Source organism: Tamandua tetradactyla, chromosome 7 (assembly GCF_023851605.1).
Source record: "Tamandua tetradactyla isolate mTamTet1 chromosome 7, mTamTet1.pri, whole genome shotgun sequence".
Classification (NCBI taxonomy): Eukaryota; Metazoa; Chordata; class Mammalia; order Pilosa; family Myrmecophagidae; genus Tamandua; species Tamandua tetradactyla.
In genome coordinates this window covers 72,529,517-72,546,219 of record NC_135333.1, presented here as the reverse complement: position 1 = coordinate 72,546,219, position 16,703 = coordinate 72,529,517, and the positions used below count along the sequence as shown (strand labels likewise).

The 16,703-nt window shown below is 35.3% G+C and overlaps 1 protein-coding gene across 3 annotated transcripts; it reads left to right on the top strand.

Annotated features, from left to right (window-relative positions):
* The first annotated feature begins 825 nt into the window (after positions 1 to 825).
* CLEC7A (C-type lectin domain containing 7A) lies at positions 826 to 11,491 on the top strand. Of its 3 annotated transcripts, XM_077170010.1 has the most exons (6): positions 826 to 1,122; positions 3,213 to 3,308; positions 4,397 to 4,546; positions 5,645 to 5,796; positions 7,109 to 7,227; positions 10,156 to 11,491. In XM_077170010.1, exons 1-6 carry the CDS (start codon positions 1,020 to 1,022, stop codon positions 10,283 to 10,285), a joined length of 750 nt encoding a protein of 249 aa, XP_077026125.1. In that variant the 5' UTR covers positions 826 to 1,019; the 3' UTR covers positions 10,286 to 11,491. The 3 variants fall into 3 exon arrangements, with proteins under 3 accessions (XP_077026125.1, XP_077026127.1, XP_077026126.1); XM_077170011.1 differs by lacking the exon at positions 4,397 to 4,546 and having other exon boundaries at positions 874 to 1,122; XM_077170012.1 differs by lacking the exons at positions 4,397 to 4,546; positions 7,109 to 7,227 and having other exon boundaries at positions 828 to 1,122; positions 10,156 to 10,267.
* The last annotated feature ends 5,212 nt before the right edge of the window (positions 11,492 to 16,703 follow it).

The following is a 16,703-nucleotide window of genomic DNA, read 5'->3' as shown; positions in this document are numbered from 1 at the left end:
CTCTAGTTTCCAGCAGTGATAAGTGTTTTCCATATATCATTGATTTGGTCATGATTATGAAAATTCAAAGAAAGAACTCTCCATAAACTGTTAATTGCAACAGAAATGAACAGAATGGTGAAGGAGGCAGGGTAAGAAAACAGAAAAGAGCATGAGATTTGCAAGAAGAGTAAACCTTGGTTTATTCTTTACTCCATTTTTAAATTAGCTTTTTAAAGTTGAATAAGGACTGAATTTTCTATGTCACGCTGTCACCATTTGAATATAGGAATAATAATACCTGTGCGCATGGGCTTGCTGGAAAACCGATTAAATGAGAAAATGTGCAACATGCAGTACTAGCACATAATAATTGTTCAATAACTGATTACTACTTTGTATTACTATTCCCTGACAAATCCCAAAGATATTTAATTCCTCTCTCTGTTGTTGTAATAATGCATCTCTTACTATATCCCTCCCAAAACTGCCTGTGGATTTCCCCTATTAGGCAAAGAGCTCCTTCACAGGTATCATTTATTCTTTTATCCCCAACTCCTAGCAATTGAAAAGATGAATAATTAATAGGAGTTTACTGAATGAATGAATACAAAAATAAAAGAATGTTTAAGTATGATGAAGCAATACTGAATTCAAAGAATCAAAATTGCTTAATAGTTTACATATGGCTAAGTCATTAGTGATGTAAAATTCAGTTGTAGAGTCGTGAGAACAGCATCAGACACCCATCTATATATTCTTATTTATTTGGTTTGAAACAAAGAACTACCTACTATGCTGCTGTATACTTTTCTTAAAGTCAAAAGTCTCAAAAACAAGATCTAAAAGCACAAATGGGAAATTACAACAGCATAGTTTTCATTTCCTGCTTTTGTGTATCTGGTTGGACTACTTAAATTCAACTTGTCCATCCCACATGATTTGACTCATAGATACTGTCTTGTGCATGGGCAGTTAAGTTGGAAGGAAAGAGGAAAGAGTTCCCAAATGCTGGGTCTGTTCAGGGATTCAATACAATAATGCAAAGCAATACTGGTTTTGAAAATTTGGATGAAGATGGATATACACAGTTAAATTTCACATCTCAAGGCATCACCAGGAGACCTTTGGTTTCAAAGAAAGGTAATTTTTGTTTTATGCTCTTAACACGGATTTTGTCATCATCTAAAAGTATGTAAGTGGTGAAAATTTGAGAGAATTGTCATTTGTCATATGTAGGGATTTTATTAACATATTTAAAGTTTAGCTTTCCAAAAGTCACTGAAGTGACTTTTGGTCACTTGAATGACCAAAGTAATTTGAATGTACACTAAAATTTTTATCATTGTAACCTAGATAATAGCATTTGGTAGCTAGTTATAGGTTTTTAAATTAATTATGATGATGGCAGTAATACTTCAGCAGTAAAAAACTAGTACTAAGTGAAATCATAGGTAAAGATGAAGGAATTCCTTTAAGAGTGGCTTGTAGCTTGTTTGCTAGAATGGTATAGTTTGTAGAAATATATATAATGTTGCAAATGAGCAATAACAACAGATAAGAAAGAGAAGAATGAAAAGATGAAAAATAGGTGAGGGATGAAACGAAGAGCAAAAGAACTTGTAATGTATGATTAAAGGCCACAGGCCTATCAGAAATCATAGGGTGTAGAATCCTCAATGATTTGTGTGATGAGAGGTTGATTTATGTGTATTTTTGTATCCCAAAAACTAAAGGAAGTTATTGGGATACAAATGATGAAAAATATATATGTTAAATGAAATGATCCCATTAGCAGGACATGGGTCTTAAACAAAATGTAAGTACTGAAATATGGAGTAGGGTAGTAAAAAGATTTGTTTCTTCATAGAATGAGTGATTTAGTTTCCTCTGTGAGTCTCCAACTTGGCAATTCTATGAAATGTTCTTATTACCTATTCTCAGTTAAAAACAGAAATGCATTCTTGAAGTGGTGAAGTTAGCACAATTTCGTTTCCTGTTATTATCAAGGGAGAGACTATTCCTAAGTTTTGACATGAGAAGTCTCTCTCTTCTGCTTTCTGCTGGTTCACATTGCACAACTATTTCCATCTCACCCTGCTTGTATAATTATTTTCTTGGGCAACCACTGGGCAGAGTGGAAAACTCGGTGAGGCAAGAGGTGGGGAGGTGTTTGTGTATTTATGCTTATGTGTGGACAAACACTGAGTACCAAAAATCTGCTGGTAGTCCCTAAACTAACTCCTTTATACAAGGGTTAGTACATTTAATCCCCACAAAAATCACTTGAGGTATTATTATTCAGCTTTCCACAAAGAAAAATAACAAATGATAGGGAGTAATTTGCCCATGGTCATGCAATAAATAAGTGAAAAAGAGATGCTTCATGTTTTGATTTTGCCACCCTCAGTAACCAGTACTCTTTCCCCTACATAAAGCTGTGTCCTCTGAGAAGGAATGGGATTTCAGGGTTCCTGGTAGTGACAAGGCTTAGAGGCATCAAATGTGAAACTGAAATTTAGAGTGCATAGACACCAAGGCTCTGTGCGCAAATTAGAGTTCCAGAAAGAAATTCAGACTAATCCTACATGTCTAGTTTATCTGGGCAGCAGTGACTCATGGTTTTCCTTAGAATTTGTCATATTTTGATGACCTGTAGAAGTAAGAGTGCCAGTGTTCTGGTTTGCTAAAGCTGACAAAATGCAATATATGAGAAATGGGTTGGCATTTAGTAATGGGGATTTATTAATTTACAATTTACTGTTCTTAGGCCATGAAAATGTCCAACTGAAGGCATCAACAGGACGATATCTGCATTCTAAAGAAAGACTGCCAGCATCTGGGATGCTTCTGTGTCCTGCTGGTCCTTCTCTCCTAAAATTCATTGCTTTTAACTTCAGGCTTCAGTGGCTTCCTCCATCAGCTTCTGTGGGTGTGTCTTTGTCGCTCAGATTTTGTGAGTCTTCTCTGAAACTCTAGGCTTTTTCTCTGTGTGTCCTTTAACCTTTAATAAAGGACTCCATTCAAAGTGCTAAGACCCACCTTGAATGAGGCAGATCACATCTCAATTGAAATAACCTACTCAAAAGTTTTCACCTACAACAGGTCTGTAACAACAGGAATGGATGAAAAGAACATGACCTTTTGTGGGGTACATAACACCTTCAAACCACCACAGCCATGATACTTCATCCTGCTTCTTCACTCAATGTCTGCTTCCTTTGTTTCTTTAGGAACTTGTGCCACATCTTGTTGGTGTCCCATTGCTGTGACCCTGGGACTCCTATTTCTGGTAATACTGGTGATTGCTGTGGTCCTGGGCACTATGGGTGAGTGTCTGTGGGAATGGTTAACAACAACAGCAAACATTTAATGAGCATTTATTATGTATCAGACACTTTTTAAAGAGCTTTTCTTACATAATCCCAGTTAATACTTACAATAACCTACTGAATTGGTGCTATTAATTTCCATTTTTCTTAGAGGTTAAAGACTTGGATGTTATTTTACATTTTCAGGGTCATAGGTTATTTAAAGGTGGACACACAAATTAAAATTTAGTCAATCTATCTAGAAAACTAATCTTTGTAACTATACTGGTCTTTTGCCTCCCTTGGATAAGTTGGTTTCAAATGTGTGGAATTCCCAGGGTAAATTTGTACAAGGAAACCACTGGAGTTCAACAACAATGTACAATATGGCACTATTTACATAATGACATAAATTCATTAATGGGATTAAAAGCTATTCTCACAAATTCTGTGATTTAAGGAAATTGTTTTGTAACTTATTTTAGTCTAAAGTCCTCTGAATGTACCAGGTATTTCCTACAGCACTTACAGAGTACTAAGCAGGTATTTTCTGATGGATAAAAGTTCCCTTAGATTTCGTATCTCATGAATTCTGTTGTTAAAGTATTATTATGCCTCTACAGAGTCCTCATTAGATTCCTTATTAGTCAAACCTCTACTGAGTGCATTCCAAATTATTGGCACTCAGTAGGTTCTCAGGGAGACAGAAAGCATGTAGAAGAATTGTTACTATTTCACATCTACCATGGCTCCTTTTTTACTTTATGTCATTTGCCTACTGCTGCCTCCATCTTTGATCTCCTCTGTCCTTTTTGTTCCTATCCTCCTCCTTCTTTTCTTACTTTATTTTACTTCTTTCTCACTATACTCTTTTACAGAAGTTATTTAGCCTTTCCACCTATCTAGTCTAGTCTAGCCTGATCTAATCTAATCTATATCTATCTAATCTAATCTATGTATCTATCTATCTTTACTTCACCATCATCTACTTATCATTAATTTGCATCCCTTTAAATCTCAACAAAAATATGGGTTTGAGAATTTTAATTTGGAGACAGAGTGACATGACTTCTTTCTGTCACCATTATTGCTGTTGGTACATGAAGCTATTTGGAGATCTAATTCAGAGAGCAATCCACTGGAAAATGACAACTTTACATCAAGAAATAAAGAGAACCACAGCCAAACCACACAATCATCTTCAGATGACAATGTGGTTCCTATTATGAAGGCTACTAAAGCTCCCACAACCACAGGTAAGAGCAGAGTTGAAGGATTAATGGAATCCTTAATTCCAGGAGATCAATTCTTGGTGCTAAATTTTCAGGCAGCAGGGTGAAGAGAGTTCACTTTCATCCAAAGATGGTGCAGTCTCAACTAAGGCATATTTATCTGTATTGCCTCAGTCTTATTTGTCCCTGGCATATATACAATCAAGTGATACCAAATCTCCTATAAACTTGGCTGAATAGCTATAACTAAAATAGATAAATATTTTCAAATCAATAAGCAATTTATCACTGATTATATGCAGAGACTTACAGGAGATTTTACAATTTGATGCGAAGGAAAGATGTGTGCCCTCTTCCCTTGGGGAATTGACACTTTAAAGTGATACAGTTAGAGAGGAAATAGGGCATTGAAGAGTGAAAGGGAGGGGAAAATATTGCACAGAAATAGGTTAAAATAAAAACAGACCAAACGTGTGTTAAATTTATTTTTACAGTTAGTCATACAATTTCACCAATTTGCCTTATAATTTTTCTATACTCTTGGATTTTATTTCTGATTTCATCATAATTGACTGTGACAATATTTTAACTTCAATTTTCCATTCCTGGACCCACAACTCCTCATTATTTTTATCACGTAGATAATGATGCATAACAGAGTTACCTTATAAAGGTAATAACTGCCTTTAAACTTTTCTTATTTGGAAAGTGCTGTTCCAAAATGGATCTCACATCTCTGAAGTTCATTAGGTAACATAAAAGTTCTCTGTTTACCTCAGTGCCTGATTTTGAGTGGATTTACTTTAGGGAGTTATCCCAAGGAAAGAGAATTCTGGACTTAATTTGAAGGAGTGGAAGATAAGGCAAGGATAAGAATAGGATTGACTGTCTTAAGTACTGTTTGTGGATACTCAATTCACATAATTTTTTTTTTATTTTTAGTGATTGTGGGTGTTGGAGGTGGTATTTTTTATAAAATTATATTCCTATAGCTTTAAGTAAAAATGAAACATATTGATAGCAACTCAGTGATATTTTAAGTGTCCTTGGTATCACTGGTGCTTGCACTGAAAGTGTGAATTAATATGATACAAACTTCATGGCACTTAATTTTGTTTCCAGGAGTTTCTCCCAGCTCTTGTCCCCCTAACTGGATCTCATTTGAGAAGAGCTGTTACCTACTTATGACATCATTGCATTCCTGGAATAGAAGTAAGAGTCAGTGTTCTCAAGTGGGCTCTAATCTTGTGAAGATAGACAGCTCAGAAGAACTGGTAAGTGTAGACTTCAGTTACTTTTATCTATGGTCTATATTAAGTAGGAATATGGGGAGATTCCAGGTAATGATAGTTTTTCTAAGACACAGTCATTTTTAACATTCTCCATCATTATAGTAATAGCATGTATTAAGCATGTAAAGTGTGAAATATTTTATTTTATTTTTAGTTATTAATTTTTAAAGCAACCACATTAAACTTTAAAACCTCTTTTTAGATGAATCCCACATTTGCATGACTCGCATAATTAGGCCACTACTCATTTTTGTGGGTTTGAATTTCAATTTTTAAATTGGCAGAGTAAAACAGATAATTTTCTCCTTTATAATCATCAAGAAAAATAGCAGGAATGACAGCATACATTTATAAATAATTTATTCTTTGCAAGGTAATCTTGCTGCTGCAATGTTTGCGTAATTTGTAAGAGAACAGGAGCTGCCCAACAGATGTCAAAAGCTAAGTATATCGTATTGACAACAAACGCCACAGGAGTCCAAAGAGAGATCCTTGTGGACACAAGAAATTTTACGGACAGTGTATCATGAATGATGGGTAGGATTTGGACGAGATATGGAAGGGGCTAATAGGAAACATTCCACACAATAAATCTAAACTAATCTAAAACTTCTGCATCTATTTTCGTCACCCTCATAGTTGTTTTGCTTGTTTGTTTCTGGCCTATATTACCCAACAATTGTAGTTAGTTTTTAAGTGAATGAAAGTAAATATATGGCAAAGATAGAGTCCTGGGCTAGAATGTCCCGTTGGGCTTTTAATCAATTTGTAGTTGCCACCAAATTGTCCAAAATTTGTCAACAATTCAAATATTACCATTGAATGCAAGATAGCTTATTCATGAAACACAAGGTGGAGCTAAATAATTTTTAAGTTTTCATCCAACTCTGAGAAGCATTTCTTGACAAAGGTAGTTGAAATTTATATTTTTCAAGGTGAGGGGGAGATAGTGACCTGTCATCCATGAAAATTGCTTAGAGGGAGTTTCATCTTTGGATTTTGCCAATTAGGTTGAACGGAGGCAATATAATATGGACATCCTGAATTTATTCTTTCTTAGAAAATTAAGCCATAATGAATTTAAAGAAATGAAATATGCCTTCTAGACATTCAATGACATTAAGAAATTGACACCTCTCAAGGTTGATACATTCCTCTATCCCAAAGTATTCAATCAGTTGTTTTCCTTCTCAATGTTTATGAGTTTCTTTCTCTCTCTGTCTTTTGTGTGTGTGTGTGTGTGTGTGTGTGTGTGTGTGTGCATTTGTGTGTTTGCATCTGTGTTTCCCTACAGGAATTCATAGTAAGGCTAATGTCTTCCCAACCTGATAAGTCATTTTGGATAGGGCTTTCTCGCCCTCGGACTGAGGGACCATGGCTCTGGGAAGATGGCTCAACGTTCTCCTCTAACTTGTAAGTATCAGGAGAGACAAAACTTCATCCCCTTTCTCAGACAGGTAGAAGCCTATCAAATGGAATTTGAAGTTATATTCTTCTTTTAAATTCTAGTTATTGTTGTGAGTGTGTGTATGTGTAAGCCCACACCTCATAATTTTTTTTCATCCATCTCACCAGATCTTTTCAATTTAAGTAGTCACTTCAAAGAAACAACTTTTGGCTTTGTTAATTTTCTCTTCTTTTGTTACATTCTTCGATAAATTTTAGCTCTCATCTTTATTATTTCCTTCCATCCAGCTTTTTCAGGTTGAATTTGCTAATCTTTTTCTACATTCCTACAGTGGACTCTTGGTTCTTGAATTTCAGCCTTGCTTTTATTCAAGTACATAAAGCTATGATTTTAATGTGCTTTCGTTGCCATCCAGTTCAAAATACTTTATTATTTCTATTGAGGCATATTCTTTGACTTCCGGATTTCTTAGAAATACATTTTTTAGTGTATAAATATATGGGATTCTAGTTATCCATTTCTTTTAGTTTTTAGGCTTATTTTAATTGCAATTCTTTGATTTTTTTGTCTGCTTTTTCTTTCTGTACTGAAATAATTGTATTAAAATCTTCCACTTTGTGGATTTTTCTACTTTTGCTTATAGTTCTGTAAATGTTTTATTTAAATATTTTTAAGCCATGTCATTAGGCAAGTACAGATTTAGAATTGTCATATCTTTCTGGAATATGGCTCATTAAATGTTCCTTTTTCCACCCTTTCGTTCTTTCTTTTGGACTGATTTAGCATTTTTTATTATTCCATATTTTCTTCTGCTTGGAATTTACTTTTACTATTTTTTAAGTTGTCACTCTTGAGATTATAACATTCATTCTTCACTCAACAAAGTCTAATATTAATTGGCATGTTTATCTTTATCCTCTATAATATAAAACCCTTAAATATTCATTTTACTCTGGTTAAACCCTCCCGCATTTTAATGTTATAATTGTTGTGTACTTTAATTTAACACCTATATTTTACAAGTAGTATCTCTAAAACTGGGATATGTCTTTCAATTCATGGCTGCTACAATCATTAAGCTGAGTTCTGTTGAGAAGGGTTAATATTTGTTTCTTCTGGTTGGCTAGGAGCGTGGCAAATCTGAGATAACTTCGAATTAGTTAATTCACCTGGGATTCTTTGGACTACACTGGTGTTATGAATTAAGATAGAAATGCATGAATGCCAGCCTGTGGTTCAGATTCTCAGGGGATATAATTTTTTTCTCTCTCTCTCCACCTGGTGGCAAGATAGAGTCATGAATATTTCATGTTTTTTTCTGTTTGACACTTTTACTTTTCCCTTAAATACCAAAATAGCCCTTTGTTCTGCAGGGGCCACTATTAAATTGTCCATTTTGGATGAATGTATTTCACAGGTTAAATAGGCTAAATAATAGTATGTCTTAAAATCGATGGAATTTGGCTTCAGTTAAAACAAATGACTAGAAGATACTAGATTCATGGCTTTTTACAGCCAATATTCATCTAGATTTGCCCACATATTTCCGGTTTTGATAGTTTCTTATTCTACTATGCTTCTCCTTGCTTCCATTTGGAGTCCTTTGCCTTTTCTCTGAAAAATACTGCTTAATATTTCTTTTAGATTGGGTCTCTTGTACTTGAATCCCCTCAGTGTTTGTCTAAAAAGTTCATACTTCAGCTTTTCTTAATGACATTTTCACTGAGTATAGAAGTAGAGTTTCGTAGTGCTTTTTTTTCCTGTTAGGTTTCAATAATGTCATTCTACTGTTTTCTGTTGGTTTTTAATGCTGTTATTGAGAGGTGAGTTGTTTGTTTAAAGTAATTTATCTTTTTAATTTGGTTTTCTTCAGTTTTGGAAAACTCCTAGCCATAATTGCTTCAAACATTGCTTCTTCCCTATCCTGCCTCTTATGTTCTTCTCTGTATTTTTCGTTCTTTTTTCTCTCTTTGCTTTACACCAGATATGTACTTCTCACATATCTTCTAGCGCACCAATTTTTCCGCATCTGTAGCTAATCTGCTTTTAAAGCCATTCATTAAATTTTTAATTTTAGAATACCGCATTTTTCAGTGCTATAATTTTTACTTGGTTCTTTTTCAAATCTGCCATGTTAGTTTTTATAATTCCTACCTGTCTTTCAAAATTCTCAACATTGTCTTTTAATTCCTAGAACACGCTAAGAATAGTTAGCACCTGTGTTTGATAATTCCAAAGTCAAATATTCATGTATCTCTGTTTCTATGGTATTCGTTTCTGCTATTTTTCCTTACTGTTGATTGCTTTTTCTTCATATGCCTTATTATTATTATTATTATTATTTTTTTTTACATGGGCAGGCGCCAGGAATCGAACCTGAATCCTCTGGCATGGCAGGCAAGCATTCTTGCCTGCTGAGCCACTGTGGTCTGCCCTGCCTTATTATTTTTGATAGTGTGCTGAACATTGTATATAAACATGTTTGTAGAATTAATTTGAGGTTTATAGAGTAGTTTTTCATTTGCTTTTGAATCCATTTTGGCATTTTACTCTTATCCACTTTGTCTACTTATTAAATAAATATTTCACTAGTTTGTTGCTTGATTTTATTAATAAACTTTGGATAAGAGGCTTTAAAATAAGTACATAACCTTCTATTGAATATTCAATAGCTTTTATTTCTTGTCAGACCTTTATTTAATTTATCCAACTGGTAGGACTTCTTGAAAAAAATAGTGGGTTTTTCTGCTTTAATAAGGAAGATTATTGTCTTACCACTTAAGAACCAATACAGTATAAATTTAAGTTTCCTTTTTAATAATATTGACACTTCATAAATTCTTTTCTGAGGCCAATATCCTTACCAATTTTGATGCCAAGTAGAGACTATAACATATTTGTTCTAGTTACCTCATTGTATTTTATTTTTACAGGTTTGAGATCAGGAGCACAGAAACCCAAGAATATTCATCTCACAATTGTGTGTGGATTCATGCATCAATTATTTATGATCAGCTCTGTAGTTTGCTCTCATACAGCATTTGTGAGAAGTTATCAAAATAATGGGAATGTAGGAGGGTTGAGAGATGTGGGAGTAAGTAGGGAAGGTAGAAAACAGAAAATAGTGATAGTTGAAGTACAAAAAAATGCTGAAAATACTATGAAAGGCCAATAAATTGCCTTTTGCTGAGAAACAGAATGGAAAGGCTGGGATTTCTGCACGCATCATTACTATGGGAAGACCAGTATTACGTTCTCGCTAATAAAGCCCGAGATGGGAAGTCAGGGCAGCTGAGCTTGAATTTTTCTACACTATCATTGATGTGGTATTTACTTAAGATAAGCAGCATATTCTTTGTATTTCAAAAGAATCTAAATTCTGCTTCTACTAGAGTAGCATCCTAAGTTTTTACCTATTTTTGTCATCAAAAAGTGGTACTGGAATAAAAACTAGAGATTTGCATGATTTGTTCCTCAACTTCTAGCAGTACCTCAGAAATGTATTTCTGAATAGCTGAATGAAGAAATGGGAAAAAACTTCATTAAAATTAGAAAGTTTGTTATTTTCTTCCCCATTATGATCATTATCATCCAAAAGCGACCACCTCATCTGATTTTTTTCCTCAATTAAATATCTCAGAATTCATTTGTGCTGGTTTGAAAGGAAGTATGCCCCCTAAGAAAAGTCATGTTTTAATATAAATCCCATTTCTTAAAGGTAGAATAGTCTCTATTCAATGCTGTGTATTTGGGACTGTGATGGGATCATCTCCCTGGTTGATGAGATTTAGTTAAGAACGGTTGTTAAACTGGATTAGGGGGTGACATGTCTCCACCCATCTGAGTGGGTCTTGATTAGTTTCTGAAGTCCTATAAAAGAGGAAACATTTTGGAGAGAGAGACTCGGAGAGAGCAGAGAATGCTGCAGCACCACGATGCAGAGTCCACGAGCCAGCAACCTTTGGAGTTGAAGAAGGAAGGTGCCTCCCGGGGAGCTTCATGAAATAGGAAGCCAGGAGAGAAAGCTAGCAGATGATGCTGTATTTGCCATGTGCCCTTCCAGCTGAGAGAGGAGCCCTGACCGTGTTCACCATGTGCCTTTCCAGATGAGAGAGAGAAACCCTGAACTTCATCGGCCTTCTTGAACCAAGGTATCATTCCCTGGATGCCTTTGATTGGACATTACTATAGACTTGTTGTAATGGGGACATTTTCTCAGCTTTAGAACTGTAAACTAGCAACTCATTAAATCACCCCTTTTAAAAGCCATTCCGTTTCTGGTATATTGCATTCTGGCAGCTAGCAAACTAGAACATCATTTCTGCCACATCTTTAATAGGATCTTGTATAATATGGAGTTATAGGGCAAATGCCCTTCTAGGAAAGCTTTCTCCTTTTAAAATTGTATCAATAAAAAATAAATATATTCTGGTAATGAATATAAATAAATAACCAATCCCACTGACACTTTGCATTAGCATTTTAGAATCCCAAATGTTTTACTTCTTGCAGTAACCATAACTATGTTGCAATCTTTTCAAGTTTCATAGTAGTTACTGTAAAAATGTATTACTGGAATGTAATTATGTTTCTTCACGTGATGATTGTCTCACTCTCACCTTTTAAAAACATTTCTCACTGAAGCTATTATTTCCATTGGGGTTTCCATATTTTGGGGAAGCATCCACAGCCCTCACATGTTGGCATATGACTATAAATTGTGTAAAGTTCATTAAAGATGGTTATCAAAGAAAGTTTGATCTACAAATTCTATGTGCCTGTGTGTAATAATCACTATCACAAATTTCCCTTTCCCCAAACATGCTGGGGAGAAGGTAGCTATTGTGGACAATTCTGTGTGAAAATAAATTTGGGATCTTAAACATTTAAAACAATCTAAAAAAAGAAGATAAAGATTTTTGTGAAGTTAACTGTTGTTTTTTATTATATAATTTTTTTTATATGTATAGTTTTTTTTTTTTTTTTTGGCATGGGCAGGCTCCGGGAATTGAACTTGGGTCTCCAGCATGGCAGGTAAGAAGTCTGCCACAGAGCCACTGTTGCACAACTTAAATATTTTTACTGAAAAAATTTAACATACAAATATACAAACATTCTTAACATACAAACATTCCATACATGGTGTACAGTCAGTGGCTCACAATATCATCACATGGTTGTATCTTCATCACCATAGTCATTTTTTTTGAACATTTGCATCTCTCCAGCAAAAGAAATAAAAAAGTAAAAAGAAAAAACTCATACATGCCATACCTTTTACCCCTCCCTCTTATTGACCACTTGTATTTCCATCTACCCAATTTATTTTAACTTTTGTTTCCTCTATTATTTATTTATTTTTAATCCATATTTGTTTACTCATCTGTCCACACCTTAGATAAAAGGAGCATCAGACACAAGGTTTTCAGAATCACACAGTCACATTGTAAAAGTTATATCATTACACAATCATCTTCAGGAAACAAGGCTACTGGGACACTGCTCTAAGGTTTCAGATACTTCCCTCTACCCAATCCAAAACACCATAAACTAAAAAGGGGATATCTATATAATATATAAGAATGATCTCCAGGATAACCTCTCAACTCTGTTTTAAATTTCTTAGCCACTGAAACTTTATTTTGTCTAATTTCTCTCTTCCCCTTTTTGGTTGAGAGGGTTTTCTCAATCCCTTGATGTCAGCTCCTGGCTCATCCTGGGACTTCTGACCCACATTGCCAGGGAGATTTACACCCTTGGGAGTCATGTCCTATGTAGAGGGGGAGGGCAGTGAGTTCACTTACCGCATCAGCTTACAGAGAAGCCATATCTGAGCAAAAAAAGAGATTTCATGTGTCTGTGTGTGTGTGTGTGGGGGGACTCATGCATAACTTTAAGTAAGCTTAGCTTATCCTTTGCAGGGATAAGTTTCATAGAGGTGAACCCCAATATTGAGGACTCAGCCTATTGATTTGGTTGTCCCCACTGCTTGTAAGAATATCAGAAATTCTCCAAATGGGAAAGTTGAATATTTCTCCATTGCCCCAAGGAGACTTTGCAAATAGTTCTTTATTCATGGTCCAAATCACTCTGGGATTTATCGGGGCATCACACTAGCCTGGACAAACCAACAAAACCTCACACCCTTCAAGATTCCATGTACTTATGGTGTTCAACTAAACTGACCATACAAATTAAATTAGGAAATGTGCTACCAAATTTATAAATATTGCCCCAAATAAACATCTGTCCCTTTAGTCTCACACAGAAGGTGAAGTTTTAAAATATGGATGATATTATCCTTTACCCAGGCTTTTGATATACCTTAGTCCTATCCAAATCAACTTCATTAATATCTCTACTTGATATCTGATCACTTTTTCAACTTTTGAAACAGCTCCTGTATGGAGTACTGCTGACTTTCATGGCTTGAGAGCGCTAACTTTGAGTCTCAGGTGTTATATAAATATCCACAGTTTCTGGGAAATACCACGTTCTATACAAACAGCTTTATTTGAGAATTTCGAATTAACAGTTACACCTCCCGAAAATTTGTGACTGCTGTAAGAGCTTACAATCTAAGACACTTTAAAATATGCCCCAACCTGATATCCCATTCTCTTGACTTTAGTTCACCTAATTTTTATATTATAGTTAGTCCATATGATTGTAGCATGATACTATTTGTCATTCTGTTCCTGATATTTCATTCAACATACAGCTCTTAATTCATCTACTTGCATCCCTCACAGCTTCATTCCTTCTTATGGCCACTCAGTAGTCCATTGTATGTATATACCATAGTTCCCCTTTCTATTCCTCCATTGTTGTAACCTTAGGCCACCTCCGATCATTGTAGATCGGGAACATTGTCGCCAGAAACACCAGTGTGCAAAAGTCCATTTGTGTCCCCACACGCAGGTGCTCCAGGCATATACTGAACAAAGGGGTTTCAGGATTATATGGTAAATCCACCCCAGCCTCCTGTGGAACCACTAAAATTCCCTCCAAGGGGTTGCACTCAGTTTTTCCTACCTTCAGTGAATAGATACATCTCTTTCTCCGCATTTTCTCTCGCACTTGTTTCTCTCTGTTCATTTTTAAATAGTTTTATTCATACATCATACAGTCCAGCCTAAGTATATATACATGCTTTTATCACCATACTCTATCTGAAGAAATTTCTTTTTCTTCCACAAATAATCCATACCCTTTTCCCAATTCCCCTACATGTTGGCATTTAGTTTTGACATAATGCTTTTGTTATATTCAGTGGAAGCATATTACCATGTTACTGTTGACTATAGACCCTAGCTTGCATTGATTGTACTTTTCCCATATACCATCTATTTTCAACACCCCATAATACTGACAGTGTGTTTTTCCTTTGTTTTTCCTCATGCAAAAACATTTTAAAATTTGTACATTTAATCACCATCATTGTGCACTCTAGACATTCCTAAATTATACCATCTTGGTCTTTATCTTTCCTTCTTGTTTGATACATGCCCGCAGCTCTTCTCCTTCTATCATACCCATATTCAACTTCATTTAGTGAACTTATATTATTGTGCTATAATCAGGTAGCATTGTGCTGCCATTTCTGAATTATTACAATCAGTCCTGTAGCACAATCTGTATTCCTTCAGCACCAATTACCCAATCTGTACCCTATTTCTATCTCCTGATAACCTGTGTTCTTAACTTCAATTCTTCAAATTCACTCATTAATGTTAGATCATATCAGTGAGACCATACAGCTTTTGTCCTTTTGTTTCTGATTAATTTCACTGAGCATAACGTCCTCAAGATCCATCCATGTTGTTACATGCTTCATGACTTTATTCTGTCTTATAGCTGTGTAATATTCCATCACATGTATATACCACAGCTTGTTTAACCACTCATCTGTTGATGGACATTTGGGCTGTTTCCATCTCTTGGCAATTGTAAATAATACTGCTGTAAACATTGGTGTGCAATGTTTACATTTGTGTCCTTGCCCTCATGTCCTCTGAATAGATACCTAGCAATGGGATTGCTGGATCATGTGGCAATTCTATACTTAGCTTCCTGAAGAACTGCCAAACTGCCTTACACAGCGGTTGTACCATTTTACATTCCTACCAACAATGGGTAAGTGGTGTGCCTCTTTCTGCACATCCTCTCCAGCACTTACTGTATTCTGTTTTTCTTTTTGTTTTTTTTTTTTTGGCATGGGCGGGCACTGGGAATTGAACCCAGGTCTCAGGCATGGCAGGTAAGAACTCTGCCCCTGCACCATCATTGCCCGCCCTCTGTTTTTTTGATAATGGGCATTCTAGTGGATGTGAGATGATATCTCATTGTGGTTTTGATTTGTATTTCCCTGACAGCCAGTGAAATTGAGCATCTTTTCATGTGCCTTTTAGCCATTTGTATTTCCTTTTCTGAAAAGTGTCTGTTCATGTCTTCAACAAAATATTGGGTTGTTTGTCTTTTTACTGTTGAGTTGAAAAATCTCTTTATATATTCTGGATACTAAACCCTTATCTGAAAATTGGTTTCCAAATATTGTCTTCCAATGCATAGGCTACCTTTTTACTTTCTTGAGAGAGTTCTTTGATGCACAAAAGTGTCTAATTTTGAGGCGTTCACTTTAATCCATTTATTTTTTCAATGCTTGTGCTTTGGATGTAAGATCTAGGAAACCACCTTCTATTACAAGGTTTATAGGATATTTCCCTACATTTTCTTCTATAAGTTTCATGGTCTTAGCTCTAATGTTTAGGTCTTTGATCCTTTTGCACAGGTGGCACTGGGAATTGAACCTGGGTCTCTGGCATGGCAGGTGAGAACTCTGCCTGCTGAGCCACTGTAACCCCTTTGATCCATTTTTAAAAATATTTTTATTGTTAAAACTTAACATACAAACATCCTTGACATACAAATATTTCATACATGGTGTACCATCAGTGGCCCACAATTACCATCACATAGCTGTGCATTCATCACCATGATCATCCTTCTGAATGTTTGCATCACTCCAGCAAAAGAATCAAAAAAGAAAACAGAAAAAACTCATACGTATCATTCACCCTTCCCCTCCCTCTCATTGACCTCCAGTATTTCAAACTATTAAATTCACTTTAAGCTTCACTCCCCCTATAATTTGTTTATCTTTTATCCACATTTTTTATTCATCTGTCCACACTCTAGAAAAAAGGAGCATGAGACACAAGGTTTTCACAACCACACAGTCATATTGCAAAAGCTATATCACTATATAATCATTTTCAAGAAACAAGGCTATTGGAACAGAGCTCCATAGTTTCAGGTACTTCCCTCCAGCCACTCCAATACACCATAAACTAAAAAGGAATATCTATATAATACATAAGAATAACCTCCAGGATAACCTCTCAACTCTGAAATCTCTCAGCCACTGAAACTTTATTTTGTCTCATTTCTCTCTTCCCCCTTTTGGTCAAGAAGGTTTTCT